Source organism: Chenopodium quinoa, unplaced genomic scaffold (genome assembly GCF_001683475.1).
Source record: "Chenopodium quinoa cultivar QQ74 unplaced genomic scaffold, ASM168347v1, whole genome shotgun sequence".
NCBI classification, from domain to species: Eukaryota; Viridiplantae; Streptophyta; class Magnoliopsida; order Caryophyllales; family Amaranthaceae; genus Chenopodium; species Chenopodium quinoa.
The window spans coordinates 214,331-236,544 of NW_018744066.1; the positions used below are offsets into that span (position 1 = coordinate 214,331).

A 22,214-nucleotide genomic window follows, 5' to 3' on the forward strand; every position below is an offset into this window, starting at 1 on the left:
ACTTTCGTTTTATATTTTTTGCATCTTTGAAATATTTTATACCTGTCAAATAATACCCCAAAATTGCAAAAATATGAAACGGAGGTAGTAGCTAATATTCGAAGGGGAAAAATAAAATTACAAAAACAAATTTAAGGATTATAGTCTAGTTCGTACCAAGTATGAAAATCCAAGCATCAACTATAAGACCTCATTATCACCTAAGTGTCCAAGTTTAACTCGTTTGCTAAGAGTAATTTAAATCCAACATTATCTTTATGATCAGTTTAAATAATCAACACTTCACAAAGGATTGTCCATGAAATATGCAGTATACAATCTATACATACTATGTAGTAAGGAATATATAATAATTAAACCAATATTGTCGATTTGTCATATGTCATACTCTTCGTTAAAATCAATAGCGTTATAGGTCACACGAGCTAAAGAAATAGTTATTTAGTTATACAATTAAATAAATCTTTTATATAATTGCATAGTCAATTTTACAACCTAAATCCCGTCTAAAATATTATTAAAAAAAAAAGCCTCCAAACTCTTAATACTTAGGGGTCGTTTGGTTTACACGGGGTAAACGGAATGGAATGAACAAAGAGAAAGAAAGAGAATGGAATGAAATTACCCAAAATTATGTAAGTTGTTTGTTTTAAAAACAAAGGAAAACACTATCACCAACTTCACCACCACACAACCACCACACATCCACCTTATTTCTTCAATTCCCACATTTCCCAGCCACCACCCAGCCCCCCACCAACTCGCCGCACATCCCCAACCACCACTCACCGCCCTTCGCCCCCCACCAAACGCTGCCCTGCTGCTTGTCGCCGCTGCTCGCCCCGCTGCTCACTGCTGCTCTCGGCGAGGGTGTTAGCAGTGGTGGGTTTGGGTTGTGGGGGTCTCGGGGATGGTGAGTCGATATGGGGTGTCGACGATGGTGAGCCGGTGGATTTGGGTTTGTGAAATTGTGAGGGTGTTAGATCTGGGTCTTATCAGTGGGCGGCGGTGGTCGGGGAAGGGGTGGAGGTGGTCGGGGAAAGGGCAGCGATGGCGGTGGAGGTGTGACTGGTGGCAGTTGGGTGGTGAGGGTAAGGTAAAAGGGTGGTGGCTAGTGTGGGTGTGGTGGTGGATGGGTGGCTAAGGAAAGGGAAAGTCTAGGGGGGATGGGGAATGAAGTTAGAAGGATTTGGGGTAATGGAGGGGGTAAATGGAATGAAAGAAAGTGTCTAACAAACAACAACAAAGGGAATCGGCTCAGTTGATTCCCATTCCCTTTGATGAAAACCCCCAACCAAACGACCCCTTAAAGTATTTGGTATATCAGGTATGGGCCTATAATTTACTCGTAGAATACGGGTGTAAATTCGGAGTTTGTATGTTTGGGTCGCTTTTTTCCTAAAAAAGAAAAAAAAGAAAAAAAAAATATATATATAAATTCTGGCTGACGAATTTTGGCATCAATAAGGGCTTAACCGCTTAAGGCCATCAGCTACAAAAATACTACGTAGAATTAAAGGTGCTACTTCAGTTTAGGGTTCTTCCGAGAATTTGGGGATTTACAAAATTTAGGGATTCGCAATCAATCCAGACAGTGTACAATTCAATCAATCTCCAACGAAATGATACGACCAATTTAATCGATTCACTGAAACAATTTCCTCTTCAGATGATGGCAGTTATGGAAGATAATCAGCAGGAGATGAAGGAGAGAGAAATCGATCAAAGTACGATCAAAGACGACAACGACAATGGCAACGATAACAGTATAACAATGGCGACGATGAGTCGGAAGGAGAAGAGGAAGGCATTGAAGAAGATGAAGAGGAAGCAAGTGAGGAAGGAGATTGCGAAGAAGGAGAGAGAAGAGGAGGAAGCTCGATTGAATGATCCTGAAGAGCAGATGAGATTGCTGCGGTTGGAGCAAGAGGAAGCGGAGAGAATGGCGAGGGAGCGCATGGTGTTTGAGGAGAGAGAGAGGCAGTTTCTTCGAGCATTGGAGATGGAGAGGAAGAAGCAGGAGGAGGAAGAAGAGGAGCGGCGTAAACTCGATGAGGATTCAAAGAAAGAGCTGGTTTGTATTCTTTGAATTTTACTTATGTTTGATTGTTTTAGTTGCTTTGAATTTGAGATTGTGTAGAGGTTAAATTCGAATGCTTTCGAATGTGCATTTCGTTTTCGAGAATCTGTGTTTTGTAGTGATTGGAATTGCCGGCATGACTAGTATTATGACTGTAGTTTGATGATATATGATCTTAGTTCTGTTATTGGAGTGAGCAGTACTGTTGGTGGTGCTTTGATCCCTTTTCTAGTACTTGAGAGATTGTTAATCAACGGTGTTTTGATTACTGTAATAATCGAAGAATGTAACGTGTCTAAGGCATTAGCTAAATGTGTTCAATATACAATGTGGGGGTTTAATTGGTGTGCTAAAAATATTTTCCATGTTCTCAGCAATTTAATTGCGATTGATTATATTTGTTTTCATATGTATACCAAATTACCAACTGATTTTCATCTTGTGTGTAATTGCTCTCTTCTATATTGTTACATATAATTTGTAATATTATCATAGGTGCTAGATAATTCATGTTCTTTTGCAGTATTGCTAAATGTATGTTTTATGGAATGTTTGTTGCTAGGCTAATAATGAGAATGCTAGTGAGGCGAATGAAGATGATGATTGGGAATATATAGAAGAAGGACCAGCAGAAATAATATGGAAAGGAAACGAGATAATTGTTAAGAAGAAAAAAATCAGGGTGCCCAAGAAAGCTCCTGAGATTCTAAAAGAAAATCAGGTAATTGATGTGGATAATAAGTTGGCACTTTTGGGTTTGGCAAATAGTATCAATCCTAAAGTGTTAAGAACTTTTCAGGAAAGTGAAAGACCAATATCGAACCCTCTTGCTCCCCAGTCTGAAGCCTTTGAAGATTATAGGAGTGCAAAAGAGGTTCTAGAAAGTGTTGCACAACAAGTTCCCAACTTTGGAACTGAGCAGGTTTGTGTTAATACTTGTTCTGTTACACATCATCTCTATTTTTTCTATTTCTAGGCGTGATGTTCTCAACCATGTGAAAGGAGAAACATGTTTCAGTTTCCCTCACCTGATCTCCTTTTGATACTTCTTTATGGCAGGATAAAGCACATTGCCCTTTCCATCTAAAAACTGGGGTTTGTCGCTTTGGAGCACGGTGTAGCAGAGTTCACTTCTACCCAGATAAAGCTTGTACAATACTTATTAAGAATATGTACAATGGTCCTGGTCTTGCTTGGGAGCAGGATGAAGGGCTTGAGGTCTGTTATTGAAGCCATTGGGTGGTCCTTGTATCCTGAATGTCGTCTTATCTAGCTTTCAACCCCCACCCACCTTATATTTATTCTTTTGCATGTTTTTAGATGCCGGTTTTTTGTGGTTGAGTGTGCTTACTTGCACAATATGTACTCTTGCTGAACCTTTTTCTGCTGACTAGACATCTCTAATCAAGCTCACAATTCAAACGTGTGAGGTGGAGATTATTAAAATGGAAGTTTATTCCCTGTTTTCAACTTTTTTTGGTCACTGAAACATTATTCATGGAATGTTAGGGTTATAATTCTGCTTCTTTATAACTGCATTAAGCAAATGAATTCTGTCCTTATTTTGATGTCATCAGAGTCCTGCTCAAACGAGTGGTACTTTCCTTAACAGCCAATAGTCTACTGGGGAATTTTGTAGGCGCTGGAGATGGAGAACTGAGCTACATCCCATTTTATCATGATCGGTTTTCTTTTCATTGCTTTCAATTGACATGCTGCAATGGTGGAACTTTAAAATGTTTTTTAGGAAGTTGAAGGTTTGAACCTTAACCCTCTATTATGAAGAAAAATAAACTAAGACAACTTATTTAATAGGCAACATTATCCAATATACATTTCTGGGTAACACATGCTTTTTATAATGACTTGGAAATCTTCTGCCTTTGGCCTGTTCTTTTAGTTCTAATGGTATATTAGTATATAATGTAATATTACTATATTTTGTGACAAGCTAGAAAGAGAGTATTGATACCTTTTGTGCTCATATTTTTGTCTAATGAACTTTAAAGGAAGCAGACACAAGGCAGCACAAGCAACAATTAATACTCTTTTATCTTTAATTTGATCTTTATGTCATTCTTTACAATTAGGAAAAATAGCATATCCCAACATTAAACCAGGTGCATGTTTCGGATAAGTTTAGTACAAGAAAGGAAAGAAAGTTAAGCTATGCCTTATTTAAAAAAACTATCATTCTAAGAAGTCATGAATTTAACAGCGTAATGTTTAACTAGTTTCGTATTGTGGATAGGAACATCATTTGTGGTAGACTATATTTCATTCATTCGAAATTAGTTGACACCTTTCTTTTTGGAATACATATATAGGTGCAGTTTACCCTAACCTTACTAACCAACCCTTCACCCTGGCTGCTTGGCCTATCAGCTTGGCAATTTAATAGAACCACACCACCACCCCAATATCCGTCTACTCTCTGCCATCCCAACCCCATCTTTGTCATCATCTTCTTCACCATAAAACTTATCCCTTTTCCTTTTCTATCACAAGAGTCACAACCCAACTATTTCCATCTTAATGTCACTATCGTCAACCTCACAAGACAAAACCCGTACGACCGTACCTGTTTCTGCCCAGCCACTCCCTTATCATCATCTTGGGTGGTTGAGATTTCTGGATCCCCTTTCAAAAAATATCCATAGAAGCAAAGGAGAGAGATTGGAGATAGAGAGCGGCTAATCGAGTTAGGGTTTCAAATTGGATTGAGTTAGGGCAGAGACTCACACAATAACACTTGTGGGAGGCTTTGTCGGTGATGAAGTTGATAAACTATGTAACACAATTTTGCTTTGAGCCTTCGTATCTTTTGAGATTTTAGCCATTAAAAAAGGCTTCTTGTTTTTGAAGGAGAGGGAAAGAAAGAAAGAAAGGGTGAATAGGGTTGGCTGATTCGCAGGTGATTTGTTGGAGTGGTGTCATTGTCAGAGATTCGATAATAGTGGTGATGGAAGTGGAGGTAGAGAGGGAAATATGATGAAGATTGATGCTGTGGTCACTAAGGAAAATTGATCATGGTGATGGTAGGAGAGAGGAGGAGTTAGTGTGTTTTTTTTTTTTTTTGAAACAGAGTTAGTGAAATTAGTGAGAGGTAAATTTGATATTTTAACATATAAAACTTACCCAAGATAGAAATGGGTCAAAAAGGAATACGTGTTAACTAATTTGGAACGGAGGAAGTACAATTTAACAATGTGCTTAAGATGAATTGGTAGGAAGTATTATTTCAGAATGTGCTTATGATGAAGTGGTAAAGGGAAAGCTCATACTGGCGAAGTCTGTTGATGTCTATGCAGCTTAACTTTCAGACAAGATTAAATTGTTTTGAAGATGAAACAAATCATAGAATTACTCTTCCTCCTTGTTCACTTTACATGTCTTCTGTTGCTGTTTGTATCATTTTCTTTTGTCCGAAAGGGAAATGAAATTGCTCTCCCTTTTCTTTGGCCTTTTATTTGATCCCTTATGTATTCTGTTATGTTTGACTGATGAATGATGATCAAAGTAACGCACTAAATTTCTATAGGTTTTTATTTATTTATTTATTTATTTTCATTTTAAACATCTTATCTACTTGCTCGCATTTACTTTAAGAAGTGATTGCTGAATGCTTTGCTTTCTTTGTTAGCATACGGATGAGGAGGTAAAGCAGAGCTTTGAAGACTTTTACGAGGATGTTCATACAGAATTTTTGAAGTTTGGAGAACTTGTGAACTTCAAGGTGATTTTAGTGCTAAAGGACGTGCTCAGTTTTCTTCTATTGACCTCTCTTTAATCACAATTCATAATTGGGCGCAGTTACTTAAGACAGTTCTTTGTTCACAAAAAGAGCGCCTAATTTTATTGTGTTGTTTGTCATGGTGCCCCACTCTATTTTCTCCTGTTGTTAGGGGGTTGAAGGACTTATTGCCTTTTGGCATTGTCTATGAAGCATGTCACTTGTACTTGCTAATGTCATACAGAGTAAATAATTGTAAGCTAACTTTAGACAAGCTGTGTACTCTGTAAATAGTTTCCTGGCGCTTTAGTATCAGTTGTTCTATTGAATATCTAGTTATGTATTTTCACTTCTACTTCCCCATGATGCATTGTTGAGGAACTGTTGTAAGCCTGACCTGGTTCAATGGGTAATTGCTTTTTACAGGTGTGCAAAAATGGTTCTTCCCATTTGCGGGGTAATGTATATGTACATTATAAGTCATTGGAATCAGCTATGCTTGCATACCAGTCTACCAATGGTCGATATTTTGCTGGGAAACTGGTAAGGTAGTCATGTTTTTAAGTATATATTAGCACTCACATTCTAGTTTTGGTAGTGTTTATATGATTTTAGTGTTTATATGAAAGTCAGGGCAACATTAATTGCGCAGAGCTCTTTTTGTCTTACCCGTTCAATTTCTACATTAAACCATTGGTCGAAGAGATAACCAGTTAGTGTACCACTTCACATTAAGTAATACACAGTTTACTAAGGCGTTGGATACATTTCATTCTGAGAACTATATCATGTGGAATTGGCTCACAATGGATAGGTTCCTTATTCAATTTCATTATTAGAGGACAGTAAATTGAAATTCCTAGTTGTATTATAATTCTCACGTGATGTTCTAGAATTAACTTGAAAAATAGGATGAGAAAATTGCATGTAAAACATTTAGTATGCATGAAATTGCAGGGGAAATCCCAAATAATTAGTTTGATATCTGCAGCAGATGCACGTGTAAGTGAAGATTTATGTACTAAAACTACTAATTGCAAATTGTTCTTGACAGCTGACCTGTGAATTCATTAATGTGACAAGATGGAGGGTTGCTATTTGTGGGGAGTATATGAAGTCAAGGTTCAAGGTATGGTCACAAACTTGGGATTGAATTTCCCCAGGTTTGATCACCATTTACTTTCGCCTTGGATGCTTTTTAGAGTGTTTTGACAAGTAATATGATGAACAGTGATCTTTATATCTTAATGTTTGCATTTTCTATAACAGAGTTGTTCCCGGGGATCAGCTTGCAACTTTATCCATTGTTTCCAAAATCCTGGTGGAGATTATGAATGGGCTGACTGGGATAAACCAGCCCCGAGGTACTGGCTTAAGAAGATGGCTGCTTTATTTGGATACACTGGTGACGATTTCACGGATGAAGTTGGTCTGAGGTGTGTGATAAGTTTAAAAAGATAATATATGCCTATGTATGTCCATTTGCATATCTTCTATGTTTTCTTTCAAGTATATATTGCCTTAATTTTAGCTTATTGCTCTCTCTCTCTGAAAAGTGAGCAACTGTTTTGCTTAGGAAATGTATTGAGGATTTATTTAATTTTTATAAAGAACCAAATGTATGAGGCAAACTGGTAAATTGCTATGTGAAATAGTGAGTAAAGTATTATGATTGAACCTAAATATAGCAGAAAATGTATTGACTTTTACAGATGCAGTGATCAACTAATATGGATCATGACAGAGTAGCCTACTTGATAGATGTTGCTGAGACGGTTATCCCGGCTCTATTATTTCCTAAACTTTTCCTGTCTATGCTTGATTTGCAAACATAGTGATGCTGTTTTTAGGTTAAAAAACCAGAAGAATTTTGTGTTGGCATCTATTTGCTAGTGATTGAGCTTTCCGTTTATATATATTTTGTATAAACTTATTTCTTTTTCTTTCCTATAAACTGCCTTGTAATAACTTCACTAAGATAATACCTCTGGACTGTAACAGTGCCCATAGCGTCTGCAGTAGTATAAAATAGTTTGAATATTCTATAATCTTGACTTCCCTGGATTGCCCCTGAGCAATCTACGGTTGAGTGTGGTCACTGTTGTGAAACATGAAAGAGGAATGCATGAATTTTCTGACATCAAATGAATTGACATCTATTATACGAGGAATAAAAGCCCCTATTGTCTGAGGTGGCTTATTCCCAACCCCCCCTCCCCTCCTTCCCTCCCCCCATCCCCAAACAGGCCTTTGACAGCCATTTTTTGTGGGGAAAATTTTGTATTTTGTTAATTTGCACTACAATGAATAAGATTAATTGGATAGGATCTGTGAGGGAGCAAATTTTAGATTCTACCTTTGCTGTTCTTTTGACTTGTACAAGTGTATTATGTTGTTTTGATGAGTCTTGTTCTTTGCTTTATTGTTATTTTTAAAATTCCCCTTCAGCCTTCTCACTCACCTTCACATGTATGTAAATGTTTGCGTTCTACCATCAATGAGGATTCCTTTTTAATAAAAAGTTTCATTTCTCATACTGTTATAACGCTTTATCACCTTTATGTACACACACTTAGCCTAATAGTTCATGTTATTTATGTTTTGTCTTTTGTATCAGGCACCATTCAAGAAGTTCAAGGTCCAGAGGTTTAGACAGCCCTCAAAGGAAAAGCTTATCTGATGAAGATGATGGTTACAAGAGAAGGCGCAGAAGGCACAGTCCGCACAGAAGAGATGGCAGAGAGACCAGCAATCTTGACAAGGAGATGCAAGAAGAAAGAAGAACCTATCTAGATCATCGTTGTACTGATAATTTTGATGTATCAGAGGGGAGCACTGATGGTCATAGATCTGTCGTTGGCATGAAGAGAAGCTCGAAAAAGAGGGAAAGGGAAGGACTCTCAGCAGACCAAGACAACAAGAATAGAAAAATTGAAGCTATAAAAATGTTTGTGTTTTACCATCAATGAGCAATCCTTTTAATTTTGATTATTTACCTACTTTTATGCTTTATGTACCCACGCTTCTGCTTAATAGTGCAAGTTATATATGTTAAGTCTTTTGTGTCAGGTACCATTCAAGGAGACCAAGGTCTAGGGGTTTAGACAGCCCTCATAGGAAAAGCTGTTCTGATGAAGATGATGGTTACAAAAGAAGGCGCGGAAGGTACAGTCCGCACAGAGGAGATGACAGAGAGACCAACAATCTTGACAGGGAGATGCAAGAAGAAAGAAGAACCTGTCAAGATTCTCGTTTTGATAAATCAGAGGGGAGCACTGATGGTCAGGGATATGTTGCTAGCATAAAGAGAAGCTCAAAAAAGAGGGCAAGAGAGAGATTGTTTACAGACCAAGACAACAAAAGTAGAAAAGTTGATGCTACTTCTTCCAAAGGCGAGACTGCAGAGGGAGGAGTAAGTGACAGATACCATAAACACAAGAGTAGAAGCTCAAGTAGGCAGAACGGAGTTGCAGAGTCAGCTCGTGAATGTCGCCACAATAAAGTTGACAAATCTGATGTGGGAAAGAGTCCTTATGGAGAAAAGAATCATGATGAATTTCATAGGTATAAAGATAAACATGTCACTGCAACGAAAAATGAGGCAGCCTCCTTAAATTATAACTCTCATGGTGATAGTCAGGACAATGAGGAAGATGAACACAGTCGTAGTAAGGAAAAATCAAGGACAATGAAAGATGAAGCAGAATCATCCAGCAGTGCTTCTCAATGTTCTGATGATAGTAGGCTTGTAAAGGTCGAAAAGAGGCAACAAAAGAAAAGAAGGAAAAGTTCGAGGTTTAAGGATAAGACATGTGCCAAAAAGGATGTAAGAAAAAGCTCAAGGCTAAAGAAACAGTCAGGCTCTACAGAGACAGAGAGTGATGGTGATGATGATAGACACTATAGACATAGTAGACAACATTCAAGACACGTGATAAATGATGTAGAATCATCAGATGGAGATAAGCTTGGCAGGTATGAGAGAAGATCTTACAAGAGTCGGAGAACAAGGTCTAGGTCCAAGTCCAAGAAAGAGTCGGATCTTGCAGATACAAATAGAGATATGTCACAAGAGTCAGCACCTGAAAGAGACCACAAAAGGCCTGATGAAGAACGTATGTTACATGTTTATAGAAGTGATGAGGAAGCTACTGCACCTGGAATGGTGGCAACTAGTTTGGGGCATACCAGCTCTAAGGGCATTGATAATGAGGCGAAAGCTGAGCTTGAAAAGGCTTGTCGTCTTGCTGCTTTGAAGAAGTTGGAAGAGATCAGAATGAAGAAAGATACTCAGACTTCACACAGTATGGAGCCTATTGAAAGTTTGAAAATTTGCACAAAAGAAAATTCACATGGTAGAGTCCTGGAGAAAGCTGATTCAAGTAAAGTGGAATTATGTGAAACTTCTATAAAGAGGAGAAGGATTTAGTTTACAATGAGGTCAGTAAATTTTCAGGTTAATAATTTGCGCCCTTTTGTTGCCGGCAAATATCTGAATATCGTAAAACATTCTACATAATGCTGTAAAGTAGAGCAAGAAAGGTATGCTATTGCCATCAGATGCATGTCTAGATGCTCGTGTATTTTGCAGAAACGAAGTATCGGCATTCTTCAGGTGTATGTCTCCATTGATGATGGTTGTGTGAAGTTTTCATTTTTGTGTAAAGTTAAAGTTTATCTTGTATATACTTCATACACTTTAAGGGTTGTTTGAGATAGAATATGGAAGAAATTTTGTTCATTCCAATATGGTAAAAAATGCGTCTCGTTAATGGTTCTTATTAAACCTTAAATGAGAGCGTCTGTCCTACATCATCCCATTCCCCACATATATGGTATTCCACTTGTTTTTGGTCGCAACGGCCAAAGATCAGCTTCTTACTCCTACTAGGAAATTGAATTGTACGACCTGATATGGTGTTGCAAGAGATGTGAGACTGAAATTCAAATCCTTGCGCATCAGATGTTTATATCATCATAAACGTCCTGCTTTAAAAAAAAAAAATCACCATAAACGTCCATGAAAAAATTATTGAATATTTCTAGGGTTAGGAGATATAAGTTTATAGATGATTATAAGGGATGATGTTGGAAGGGTGCTAGTGCTGGCGATGTGAAGAGAGAAGGGGGCTCTGATGATATGGTGGAAGATCTTACTGCTAGACTTGGTGTCACAGTGACAAGGAGTCTTTGAAGGTTTTTGCTTTATGGGAGATGACTTTGAACCATGCAACCATGTAAAAAGATCTGGGAATATTGTGGCTTACTTAACTGCTAGATTAGTCCCAATTGATTGGGTAAAGCAACTGTAACCTTAGCAGATTTTGACATCACCCCGAGATCCGAGTCACTTCTTCCTTTTTAAAACTTAGAGAATCTGATTTGGTCTAATTCTATTGTAAATTAGTACCCTTGCAATAAATTTATGTAGTATTCCTTTTTAAAACTTAGAGAATCTGATTTGGTCTAATTCTATTGTAAATTAGTACTTGCAATAAATTTATGTAGTATATAAGGTGAAGAGAACACAACCTAAGTGTAAACTAATTGCAGTCTCATTCCTTGATTAACAAGTCGTTCATGATGTGGATAACTCCGAAAGAGATTATAAGTATACTCGTCTTTATTTGTAAGCAGCAACTTATTTCCACAAAGTCAACAGTATGCTTCCTCTCCCAACGATATACATTTATTATATTGGAAATAGGACATTTTTTTGTGGTCAGAAAATAGGGCGTTTTGTAAGATGTCTTGCAATTTGTGAAATCCAATTGAAGTTAGTTGGTACACGTTGATTTCCATCTAAGCATAAGTAGATTATTGAAAGAGCTTTAAATACCAGGATGTAAAAGCATCAGTAGAACATTCGAATATTAAAGGAACAGTTACATATTTAGATGATAATATGAATGTAAGCAATAACTTGGAGAGAACATGATGGTTACAGCAAATCAAAATGATACAAAAAGAATACATGGTGACCAGAGACATCAACAGGCAGATTTGGCACTTGAGGAATCACCACACCCTGCGCTTACATGAGATATTATGCAGGATAAAGCCGTAAACCTTCATATCAGACACGACTCCCTAATTCCCGTCAGATTCAACCAATACCATCTGTACTTAGTATATATTACAATTGAAAGGGTGTATATATATGATTCCTGCAAGAACCGTAAACAAGTGAGGGACTCAGGGATTCACAAACCAGAGCAATGAAATACACAAGGGGTTTTTATAATCAATATTTTATACCTGCAATACATCACAAGTTTAAACAGTTGGTCTCTTGCTTGAAACTTCTTTTGTCAGAACATCTCCCTTCTCCTACAAACAATTCCCAAATTTTAGTGTTTATACACAGCAGTTGCTTGTGACAGTGTTAAGTTCTGCCCAATGATACCACAAATTACTACTTTGTATTAGTTAGATGCTAACCCCTGTAGCAGCAATTCATAAAATACAGTTCATGAGTCATGACATAGTAATGCAATTAATACCTCTGACAAGCTAATTATACAACTAACTGAAGTTGATTGGTGGTCAAATAGACGGAAAACCAGTGAAGCACAACTTTGTTTTTCTTCAACTGAATCCCAAGTATATTAACTATGCTACGTGGTCTCTTCACATTACATATTACTCCAGGTAACCTTATGGGTCATGGTTCATGGTATTTTAACTATGAGAAAATTGCACGCATTTCAAAAACAGGTACCTCTATACTTTGGACATAATTCTATAACCGTTTCCATGTAGCACAGCATCTTAGAATTTAGATATTTCTAGCCAGTAAATCAGACAACATTCTCTCTCAGAATATGCATTCTCTGTAATCCACATGTAAAAGCCTTTACCAAGATTTAGGTACATTCTACTGTGTAATGTGATAATTTCTTTCAAGTTCAAATCTTCAAACCGTAGAGAAATGCACCACAGAGATAATCTCTACCAGCATTTGAGAAATGCAACAATCACACTTCAATAAGCTTATGATGAAAAGTGTAAAAAAGAAACGCAATTGATTAAGGGGAAAAACTTTCACTGGAAGTGACAAGGGGCCAAAGAAGTATCTAACACTAAATCAATATTTGCAGCAACCAAAACTAAAAATCTTTTTAAAGGGGAAAAAACATGTCAAATACAATGAGGTGTTTGATAAAGAATAGATTAGTAAAAAGAGAGTACAATTAACCCATGGTAGATGTAAGTAGTCAATCTACTAATAAGTGGTGGTTGGTATAGACTATAGAGTAGAATGAGGTGTGAGTGTGCCCACTCTTTTCCGTAAACTAATTAGAGAAATAAATCCAAGAACAAATTTATTTCAATAACAAGTATACAAGCACCAATATGTGCTACAATTCAAATAACATAGATCTAGCCTATATGACATTTGATACATTCAAAAAGCTAGAAGCTACTTGAGAACTGCTAGTTTACCAAATGCAAAAACAGAAATTACTGTTTACTGAAATATAAGTTTTTAACTATACTACTTTTTATAGCTCATTTGAAATATATTGAGGGTAATTAAAGAAAAAGAAATAAACAGTGGCATAATGAATGGAATAGAATACAAACAAATACAGAACTTCGTTTTAAAAAACCTTCACTAACAAAAGCTAACAATGAAATTAGAAAGATTCATGTTCATCCAATTAGAATGTGATCATATTTTATAATTACGACATGATTGCTTAAAATTAACACCAAAAGTCAAGAAAAGTGTCACAATTTCAGATCTACATCTCGTAGTCACCCTGTGCATTCCCTCCCAAATTAAACTCTGTAAGCCAATGACATAACGGTGGCAAAACAACTGGATTATTGACTAGAACGAGCTTTAACTGAGCCTCAAACGTAACATCTTGTATCTAGAGCCCACCCTTCAAGGCTTGAAGCAGTTGCAATGAGTTCCACATTAACAGTCAAAAAAGCAAGTCAAGTTGGGCATTGCATTGATATGAACTATATAATTTAAGTCCAACATATCTTCCTCGTTATAAAGTTAGCCCTACACCTAATGTTTTACAGTCCACTTGAAGCCACCAATACTTATTGAAGTGAAGTGCTAATTCACAAGACAATAATATCCTTATCATACTTTAGTAGCAGGGACAGTATATGAGCAAAATGCAGGAGAAGTCCTTAACACTAATGTCACTCCATAAGAAATGTTTTACACATGGAAATGATGGAATCATCAAGTCTCATGGATATTGATCACTAGTCATCCTTTCAGCTTCTAAAGAAATTGAAGTTCTCAAGGCTAATTATATTAGGCCAAAAAAAGGCATTGACTAAAGAATCCGGGATTTGAGTAAAGAGATTTGTGCACACAGGATATTAATTCCCTTTCAGAGTCAACATTTCAAATATTAATTCCCTTTAAAGGTCAACATTTCTTAGCTTCAAGGGGGCTGAAATTATGAAAATCCTTAGATGTACTCTATGCACAAAAAATATGCCTCTTTAGATAATACCACATTGCTGAGCTATAGGGCTTAAATAAGTATCAATTCTCACTGACGGCCAAAAAAACACTATGTACAAGATACAAATTCCAAATTTCTTATGGTTGAAGTACAAACACACGTCATTCTAATGATTTTCTAGGAATGCTATACTTTGATTACTTTCCCTGCCAAACCTGCTAAAGCTCAATGAAGTCACGAAGAGAACCTTTCACAATTAGCAGAAACAAAGATGACCTTGTCACGATCCAATCAAATGCAAGGTCTTATATGCATAACAAACCTTTGATCTTTGACTTGGTATTAATTAATGGGTGCGATTTCTTAAAGGCATAGAGACAGGACATGGTCATCTCATTTCACATTTCACTCTTTTATGTGTCCGTATCACACCTATACTGGCCGAGTCCATGTCTGATTCCACACAAAATAGCAGTCAAGAACTAGAAATCAGGCAATCTCCATAACACTCACAAAGAAATAGCAACTATCAATCGAAAACATATCCAATTTACTCAAAACCAACAAAAAAGGAATCACTTTACTTCTGTGTGACACATTCTAAACCCACAACAAATCACACATTCATACTACAAGATTAAATCTACAAGTAAAGCTAAGAATTGGGCAATTCTGGGACAATAGATTACAACCTAAGTTCATTCCTTCAAAACACAAAAACACCTCAAATTCACTACAGTTTGTAACGCATGCATGAAAATTTCTACAAACATTGAGATAAAAACATCAGTGTATTACATAAAATCTCAAAAAAAAATAAATCAAAGAAAAAAAAAAAAAAACATACCATTCCGTTAGATTCATAATAATCATTCAATGCCCATTGATATCTCGATTGATCCAACCCCAACCAATTCGCCACGTACTCATCTACACTCGCATGAACTAAATTTTCACAAAAAAAAAAAGAAAAAAAGTAAGAACAAAAAAATACCCAAAAGAAGCAACAATAAAGTGAGCAAGTAAAGAATCAAGAAAAGGGGAAAATGGGTAAAAAGGGTACCGTTTTGAGCTTTAGCAATGGCTTCCCAGAAGAAAGCGAAGCGGTCACCGGCAGGTTCAAACTTGGCCGGAGGCGGCTGAACCGGCGGCGGAGAATTGACGGCGATTTTTTGGTGGGATTGTGAAATAACGGCGGGAGGAGCTTCGGAAGTGGGTTTAGGGGTCGGAGGAGGAGTCAGGAATACGGTGTATGGTCCGATCTTGCCGATTGCCGGAGGCGGAGTTGGCGGCGGAGGTGATGTTGGGTCGTTTGATTTCGCCATTTTCCGGCGAGGGAGGAGAGAGAATGAGAGAGTGAGGGTGTAGTGTGAAGAGGAAAGAGGGTAAGAGATGAACTTTACTTGGTTTTTTTGGTGGCTTTTTAACAAGTTTAAAAAAGAAAGTTATTGTAGATTTTGTAAGGTTGTACTTTAACTATAGACCATTAGACCACACCCAACTCAACCTAATTAGAAATCGATTTAAAAAATTTCTGATTTAGATTTTGACTCGTATGAAGACAATAATTTAATATGATTCTAATTTATAGATAGAACAAATCTAACCCGATTTTACCAAACACGACTCAGACATCTAAATTGACACCTCTACTAGTTGTAACTTGTAAAGAAAAGGGTAAAAAACTATGAAGTAGAAAGTACCAAAAAAATAAACAAAAGGGAGTAGTATTAGGAAACCCGTTACGAGGACATGCTTGGATTGAGAGTAATATATGTTAAGGAGGGTAGCTACAAACAAGGGGTTGGGTGAAATAGGGAGTGACATTAAGGGGTTTAATGAGCTAAATAACCCTGATAAAGATAATGATGACAGTGACTTTGGGTATTTAGTTGCTCCACCAACCAATAGGTATGACAAGGGACATAAGAAAACCATCGATAATGACAAAGCCCTCTTCTTTTATCCTGGTCAGAACTTTGAGAAGCAATCCACTTTTAAACAAGCTGTTTGGAATATGTCAATTGAACAAGGTAGAAACTTCACTTTTTTTTTTAGAATAATAAGATGAAGGTGGGAGCAGTTTGTGAACATTAGGACAAAAGGGTGTCCATGGAGAATATGGGCTTCATAGGATATAAACAGGAAAAAAAATCTGTGAAATCACAGTTCAGTGAGCATACATGTGGCATATCATGCAAGGTTAAAAAATGTCAGCAACTTGGATTGCAAATCAGTACAACACCCAGTTCAAATTAAGTGAATCGCTAAACATCGCCCGCAAATTACCATATAAAGCCCACAAATATGACTTGGTGTGACCATTATGCCCATTTTCTAAAATTGAAATAATCTCGATTTAAAAAATGTGGAGCCGTACTGGCTCGCCGGGGGAGACCGGAGGGCAGGCCGGAGATGCGGGGGACGCCGGAGGTACGTCGTCGTCGACGGAAAACGAGGTAAGTCACCGTTAAAATTCACGGTTTACCGTCGGAGTGGCTCCGGCGCCTAGGATGGACGCCCAAACCGTAGCCTGGACGTCCAAGCCAGACGCCAGAACCACCAGAGTGGCGTCCAGCCCAGACGCCCAGACCACCAGACTGGCGTCCTGGCCAGGCGCCACTCTACTGGCTGAGGCGGCCCTGCCAGGCGCCAGTGGCTGTGGCAGCCCTGGCAGACGCCACCCTTATAAATTATTTTTTTATTTTTTATTTTTTGATTTTGTTGTTGTTTTTTATTTATTTATTTTTTAAAAAAAAAATCGAAAATGATTTTTTAAAAAAATTCGAAATGGGTTTTTTTTAAATTAATTTTGAAATTCGAAATAGGTTTCTTTAAAATTAAGTTTGAAAATTCGTAATGGTATATTTTTAAATTTAGTTTGAAAATTCGAATTGGGTTTTTATAAAAATTAAGTTTGATTATACATAATTATGCTTTTTTTTTTGTGTTAATTCTGTGTAAATATAGAAATTAAATGTATTATCCGTTAAATGTATTTATTGTAATATATAATTGATGCAGGATTATGGTGGAGACGGAAATGATTACAGTGGGATATTTGGACATGATGGTCCATTCGAAGAAGCTCAACAGGCGATTGATTGGGCAAAACAGGTTGCAATTGCAGCTGGATTTTGCTTGGTAGTAGTAACTCATAAATCTCAACGGGATGGTAGAATGGATCGCATTTTGAGATGTGACCGTTATCGCAAAAGAGAAGAAAGAGATTTTCGTACAGCCACTCGGTTTGATACAAAGCGGAAAGGTTGTGGGTGTGAGTTCAGAGTAAAGGTTCGACAACTACGGAGTCGTGACGGTTGGGAAGTGATTGGTTACTCTAAATGGGGGTATCACAACCATGAGATGATAGTATATGAAGAGGTTCATCGACAGCTGAGCGGCTTAAGTCCTGCTGCGAAACTAGTTGTGAAAGAAATGAGTGATGCTCAAGTCAAGCCTGCTAAAATATTAGCATCTGTGTTAGAGAAATTTCCAGAAGACCATCCAAACCGAAGACACATCTACAACGTCAGACAGCAACTCAAGTTTGAACGGTCAGAGGGAAGGAACCCTATACAGCAGCTGCTACACCAGGCACAATCACGTGGTTACATGTTCTGGTTTGATTCTGATGAAGATACAGCGGAGGTGACTCATCTTTTCCTTGTGCATCCTGATTGTGCTGATATGATCAAGTCTTGGCCATTTGTGATTTTGATCGACTCAACGTACAAGACAAACAAGTACAATTTCCCACTGGTTGAGATCATGGGGATGACTCCAACGAACCAGAACTTTCTGAGTGGTCATGCAATCATCAAGGATGAGACGGCTCCAAGTTATTATTGGGTGTTGGAGAAGCTGAGAAACTACATCGGGCCTAATGTTCATCCAGCAGCCATCGTCAGCGACTGTGAGGGAGGTCTCTTTGCCCCCATAGCAGAGCTGTTTCCAAAATCGAACCACTTATTGTGCACATGGCACATCAACAACTGCGTGAAAGTGAAAGCCTACAACCTTTTCTACAAGAATTTGGAAATGGCAGAGAGATTGGTGAATGGTAAGTGGCGGAAGATCCTACAGGCTACCACAGAGGAAGCGTATGAGCGAGCATTGGCTAACTTCAGGGATTCGTACCAGTGGTGTCCGGCACTGGTGGACTATGTGATGCAGCAATGGGTCAAATATTGGACAAACCAGGTACTTCATTTTGGGAACACTACAACATGTAGAGTTGAGAGCGCTCATAGAGCTACCAAGGACTGGATTGATTCATCGACCGCTGCTTTGGATACACTGTTCGATAGACTTAACAAGTCAATTGAAACTCAGAAGAACGGCATCAGGAACTCTCTAGAGGACTCCAGACGACGACATGGTACGATGTATAGCCATTTTATATTTAAGATTCTCCATGGTCGTGTGTCGCACTACTGCTTGGGGTTGATTCTCACTTAGCTGAACAGGATGAGGGACTTGGCTGACGAAGTGTATGCTCGGTGTGGGTGTGCTATTTCAGTAACTCATGGATTACCTTGCGCATGCACCATTCACCGCGTTATTACAGAAGAAAGGGCGTCGTTACATGTTGATCAGGTCCATTCATTCTGGAGGACGCTTGTTATTGGTGAGCATGCAGACACTCAAACGGCCGACCGTGAACAGGAGGAGTTGGAGCAGTTTCGTTCGATGTACGACCGAGTGCCCTCCAGCCATCCTTCTATTATTCGTGACGCTACTCATGTACTTCATGACATGTTCCACACGTCTACCTTAGATTATGAGGAACCCGAAGAAGTTGACCGTCCTCGAGGTCGACAACGGCGGAACAGGAGTGCGTTTGAGTATATCCGTGGTCTTGGTCGTGGTCGTGGTCGTGGTCGGACATCGTCATCTAGTCGTAGTCAATCTTCATCGTCTGTGAATATGCCCCTGAGAACTGGTACGTTTTGGTTGTTTACATTGCACATAGTTTTAAAGTGTTACTCCTGCCTTCTTAACTGTCTATAATTATATGGTGAATAGGAAGAAACGATGTTGATCAGTTTCCGTACAAGGAAAGGATACCTGCGATCATCATGCCGTACTTGGAAGGGTGGAATGATGTAGTCGGAGATGGTAACTGCGGATTCCGGGTCGTGGCTGATGTTTTTCAAATGGGCGAAGACAACTACGGTTTGGTGCGTCAGTTGATGTACAGCGAAATTGCCTCTAACCGAAATGTTTATCGTCATGTGTACCAGGATGACTTGGAAATGTTTTTCCGGTGGGGAGGTGGACCTTGCGGCCAAAATCATTATTTTGACGCGCCCCTAGATCTGTTTGCCGTTGCAAACATTTACAAATGCGCAGTCATGCATTTCGGCCTGGGAGTGCATAGTCAAGCTTATTATCCTTGTACCACGGTTCTCCCTTGGCGTTCGCGTGAGACTGTCACCACACAGGTCAGAGAGCTAGCTATTGCGTTTCTTGGGTCGTCATACAGACATTTCATCCGACTAGACATGTCATCCGATTTTCCAGTGCCACCGATTATACCTCGGTGGTACAACATTCGCACAGCGAGCGTAGAGGGTTGGGATGCGCTATATCATGACCGGATCCACGAATGGAACACCCTAGCTGCATTTTAGTTTTTCATGTTTACATTCTTCCTATGTAATCTTATTTGTACGTTGCTCTTGTAATGAGAACATTAATCTTTTATATTGTATTGCTTACTGCATTCTATATGTTGCATGGGTAAGTTGCGCGGATCCACGAACGGTTATATCAAAATTTTAAAACAACAATGATAATATGTTTAAGTTGGAAGCTAAAAGAACAATCTAAAATGTTACAAACTTACAACATAATGTCCAATTTAATAAATTAAAACGATAATATTTAAAGTGCTCTATAAATAAAATGACAAAACCATCAGTAATCCCTCCTCGACGACGACTCCCACTGCGCAAGGGTCTGTTCCAGACTATCAACAACAGCTCTCCCTGTTGCACTCATGCTGTCCTTCTCAAGAGAGAGTTTCTGTACATCCTGCATTATCTTTCCCATCCACTGCATACAACAAAAAACAAAAGATTAAATACAATAACAACATATAAAACTTAATTAAAAGACAACGATAAATATAATATGAGACATACCGCTTCCATGGCAGTAGGCGGTGGCACATAATCATCATCGCTGTGGTCGAGATCTGCGATCAACCTCAGGTGCGAATACCGGTTGAACCATTCCATGTAGTAATGGTCACACATGGGAGGAACCCCAGAGGGCGGCCGCTGCAACTCCGCAGTCCATAAGCGGGCCACCATCGGAAACTGGTCCCACGTCCCGGTCATGATATCCGGCCATTGCACGACGTAGTCCCTCGACGATGCAGGTCGGACCGCCTTCATCGGGCATGCCGGGGGAGGAGGGACAACTTGGACAAATCCAAGCTGGTGAAGACAACGCTGGGGCATGTACGCCTCGACGATCTCACGATACTGAATGAGTCCCGTGTACAGGGTCCTGGGTACCCTAACACTAGGGTTCGGGCCGAAAGGCATCCAGTTCACCTGCACATAGTTTTAAAATTTAATAACATGAATATAATATGTGCAAATAATAAAATGTAGAAACAATTTATAAACGTTACCTCTAAGGGGGACAGCCTGTCCAGCAATAACCGTATCGATCGGAGGCGGTCAACAGAATTCTTCTCCGAGCGCGGACTCCACGCACAAGCACGCGGCATCCCCTCATCAATAGGAACCGGGTCACGATGTGGTCGCAATGCAGGAAAGTACTCGTATATCCAGGTCTGCAATAGAGTCAGACACCTAGTGATACCTGTCGCGTCAGCCCGACTCGCAAATCCTAGTTGGCGATACAAATACGCCAACGTAGCCGATCCCCAGGAAAACTGGCCTACACTGTCGGGGTCACACGCCTCTACTATGTCGCGTGGCCTGAGCTTGTTTCTGCCGCTCTTATCCGGAAACAAGGTACATCCAAGGAGTAGAAAAACATAAGCACTCAGCTGTGCGTCGTGCGTCCTACGTGCACTGGGGTACAAACACCGCTGCAACACGGATGCGATCTTCACACCTCCGTGTTCCCAAACACCTAGCGCCTCGGTGTATAGTGCAGCCCTGTCCACCGCCAACAACTCCGCCAGCAAATCTGCCTGATCCGCATCAGCCACAACACAAAGTCGTTTACCCTCAACACGAATCCCCAGAATGGCCTCGACGTCATGTAACATGATCGTCATCTCACCGAACGGAAGGTGGAAAGAGTTTTTATCCGGCTGCCATCGCTCAATGAAAGCCGTGATCAGCGTACTGTCAATCTTATCGTGCATGGTGGCAGGAACGTGATTCACCCCAGTGCCCTCCAGTCGCTCGAACATCTCGCTCTCCGCCGGCCAAGCCTCAGCCCATGTACGCAAAAAGCTACAAGTCTTTTCCCGGGTATGACATTTCAACAACCCCGTAACTGAAGGCCTCTCCTGGTCCTCCCAAATACGGGCAGCTATGTGTCCTAGAAAGCTAGGAATCACACTCCCGTCAACAGGCCCACCGGGCACCTCACTCCTAACAACCCAAGAATCATTACCGGCCCTCGACCGTTTCCTGCTTGCCCCAGATACAGTGGACGCAGATGATGTGTCAGATCTACTAACAAACCTACCACCCCTACCCTTACGCACCTCCACCATATGTGTCTCGTACATGTCATCAACCCTCTGACTGAATGGACCGTAATCATCATACGGTCCACTGCCATCGTCCACATCCTCATCCTCATCCTCATCTGCGCCCTCCTCCTGCTCCTCCTCCTGGTCACCCTCCTCAGCATCATCATCGTCATCGTCATCCTCATCCCGACGGTGGATCAGTTCTCTACGAGCTGAGGCCGAAATACCACGGGATCTGACATGTCTATGCCCCGACCTCTCCACTGAATA

The 22,214-nt window shown here is 39.4% G+C and overlaps 2 protein-coding genes across 3 annotated transcripts; one reads left to right on the forward strand and one right to left on the reverse strand.

Moving 5' to 3' along the window:
• Positions 1-1,446: 1,446 nt before the first annotated feature.
• On the forward strand, positions 1,447-10,642 carry LOC110690846 (zinc finger CCCH domain-containing protein 5-like). Of its 2 annotated transcripts, XM_021867731.1 has the most exons (10): positions 1,448-2,074; positions 2,643-2,801; positions 2,880-3,002; positions 3,140-3,298; positions 5,724-5,816; positions 6,240-6,356; positions 6,868-6,942; positions 7,083-7,249; positions 8,431-8,760; positions 8,883-10,642. In XM_021867731.1, the coding sequence occupies exons 1-10, from the start codon at positions 1,670-1,672 to the stop codon at positions 10,240-10,242; spliced, it is 2,988 nt and encodes a 995-aa protein (XP_021723423.1). In that variant the 5' UTR covers positions 1,448-1,669; the 3' UTR covers positions 10,243-10,642. The 2 variants fall into 2 exon arrangements, with proteins under 2 accessions (XP_021723422.1, XP_021723423.1); XM_021867730.1 differs by having other exon boundaries at positions 1,447-2,074; positions 2,643-3,002.
• Positions 10,643-11,608: 966 nt separating this feature from the next.
• On the reverse strand, positions 11,609-15,684 carry LOC110690847 (formin-like protein 11). Its single transcript, XM_021867732.1, has 4 exons — positions 15,318-15,684; positions 15,102-15,199; positions 12,072-12,143; positions 11,609-11,980 (listed from the first exon to the last, which is right to left on the reverse strand). The coding sequence occupies exons 1-3, from the start codon at positions 15,577-15,579 to the stop codon at positions 12,090-12,092; spliced, it is 414 nt and encodes a 137-aa protein (XP_021723424.1). The 5' UTR covers positions 15,580-15,684; the 3' UTR covers positions 11,609-11,980; positions 12,072-12,089.
• Between the last annotated feature and the right edge of the window lie 6,530 nt (positions 15,685-22,214).

Bases quoted from the DNA above. Each gene is read 5' to 3' on its own strand.
- LOC110690846 (XM_021867730.1), top strand. From the start codon at position 1,670: ATGATGGCAGTTATGGAAGATAATCAGCAGGAGATGAAGGAGAGAGAA. The intron at 2,075-2,642 runs GTTTGTATTCTT...GTTTGTTGCTAG, and splicing joins AGGATTCAAAGAAAGAGCTG to GCTAATAATGAGAATGCTAG. The intron at 6,943-7,082 runs GTATGGTCACAA...TTTCTATAACAG, and splicing joins ATATGAAGTCAAGGTTCAAG to AGTTGTTCCCGGGGATCAGC.
- LOC110690847 (XM_021867732.1), bottom strand. From the start codon at position 15,579: ATGGCGAAATCAAACGACCCAACATCACCTCCGCCGCCAACTCCGCCT. The intron at 15,200-15,317 runs GTACCCTTTTTA...GTGAAAATTTAG, and splicing joins CATTGCTAAAGCTCAAAACG to TTCATGCGAGTGTAGATGAG. The intron at 12,144-15,101 runs GTATGTTTTTTT...AATTGTTTGTAG, and splicing joins ATTATGAATCTAACGGAATG to GAGAAGGGAGATGTTCTGAC.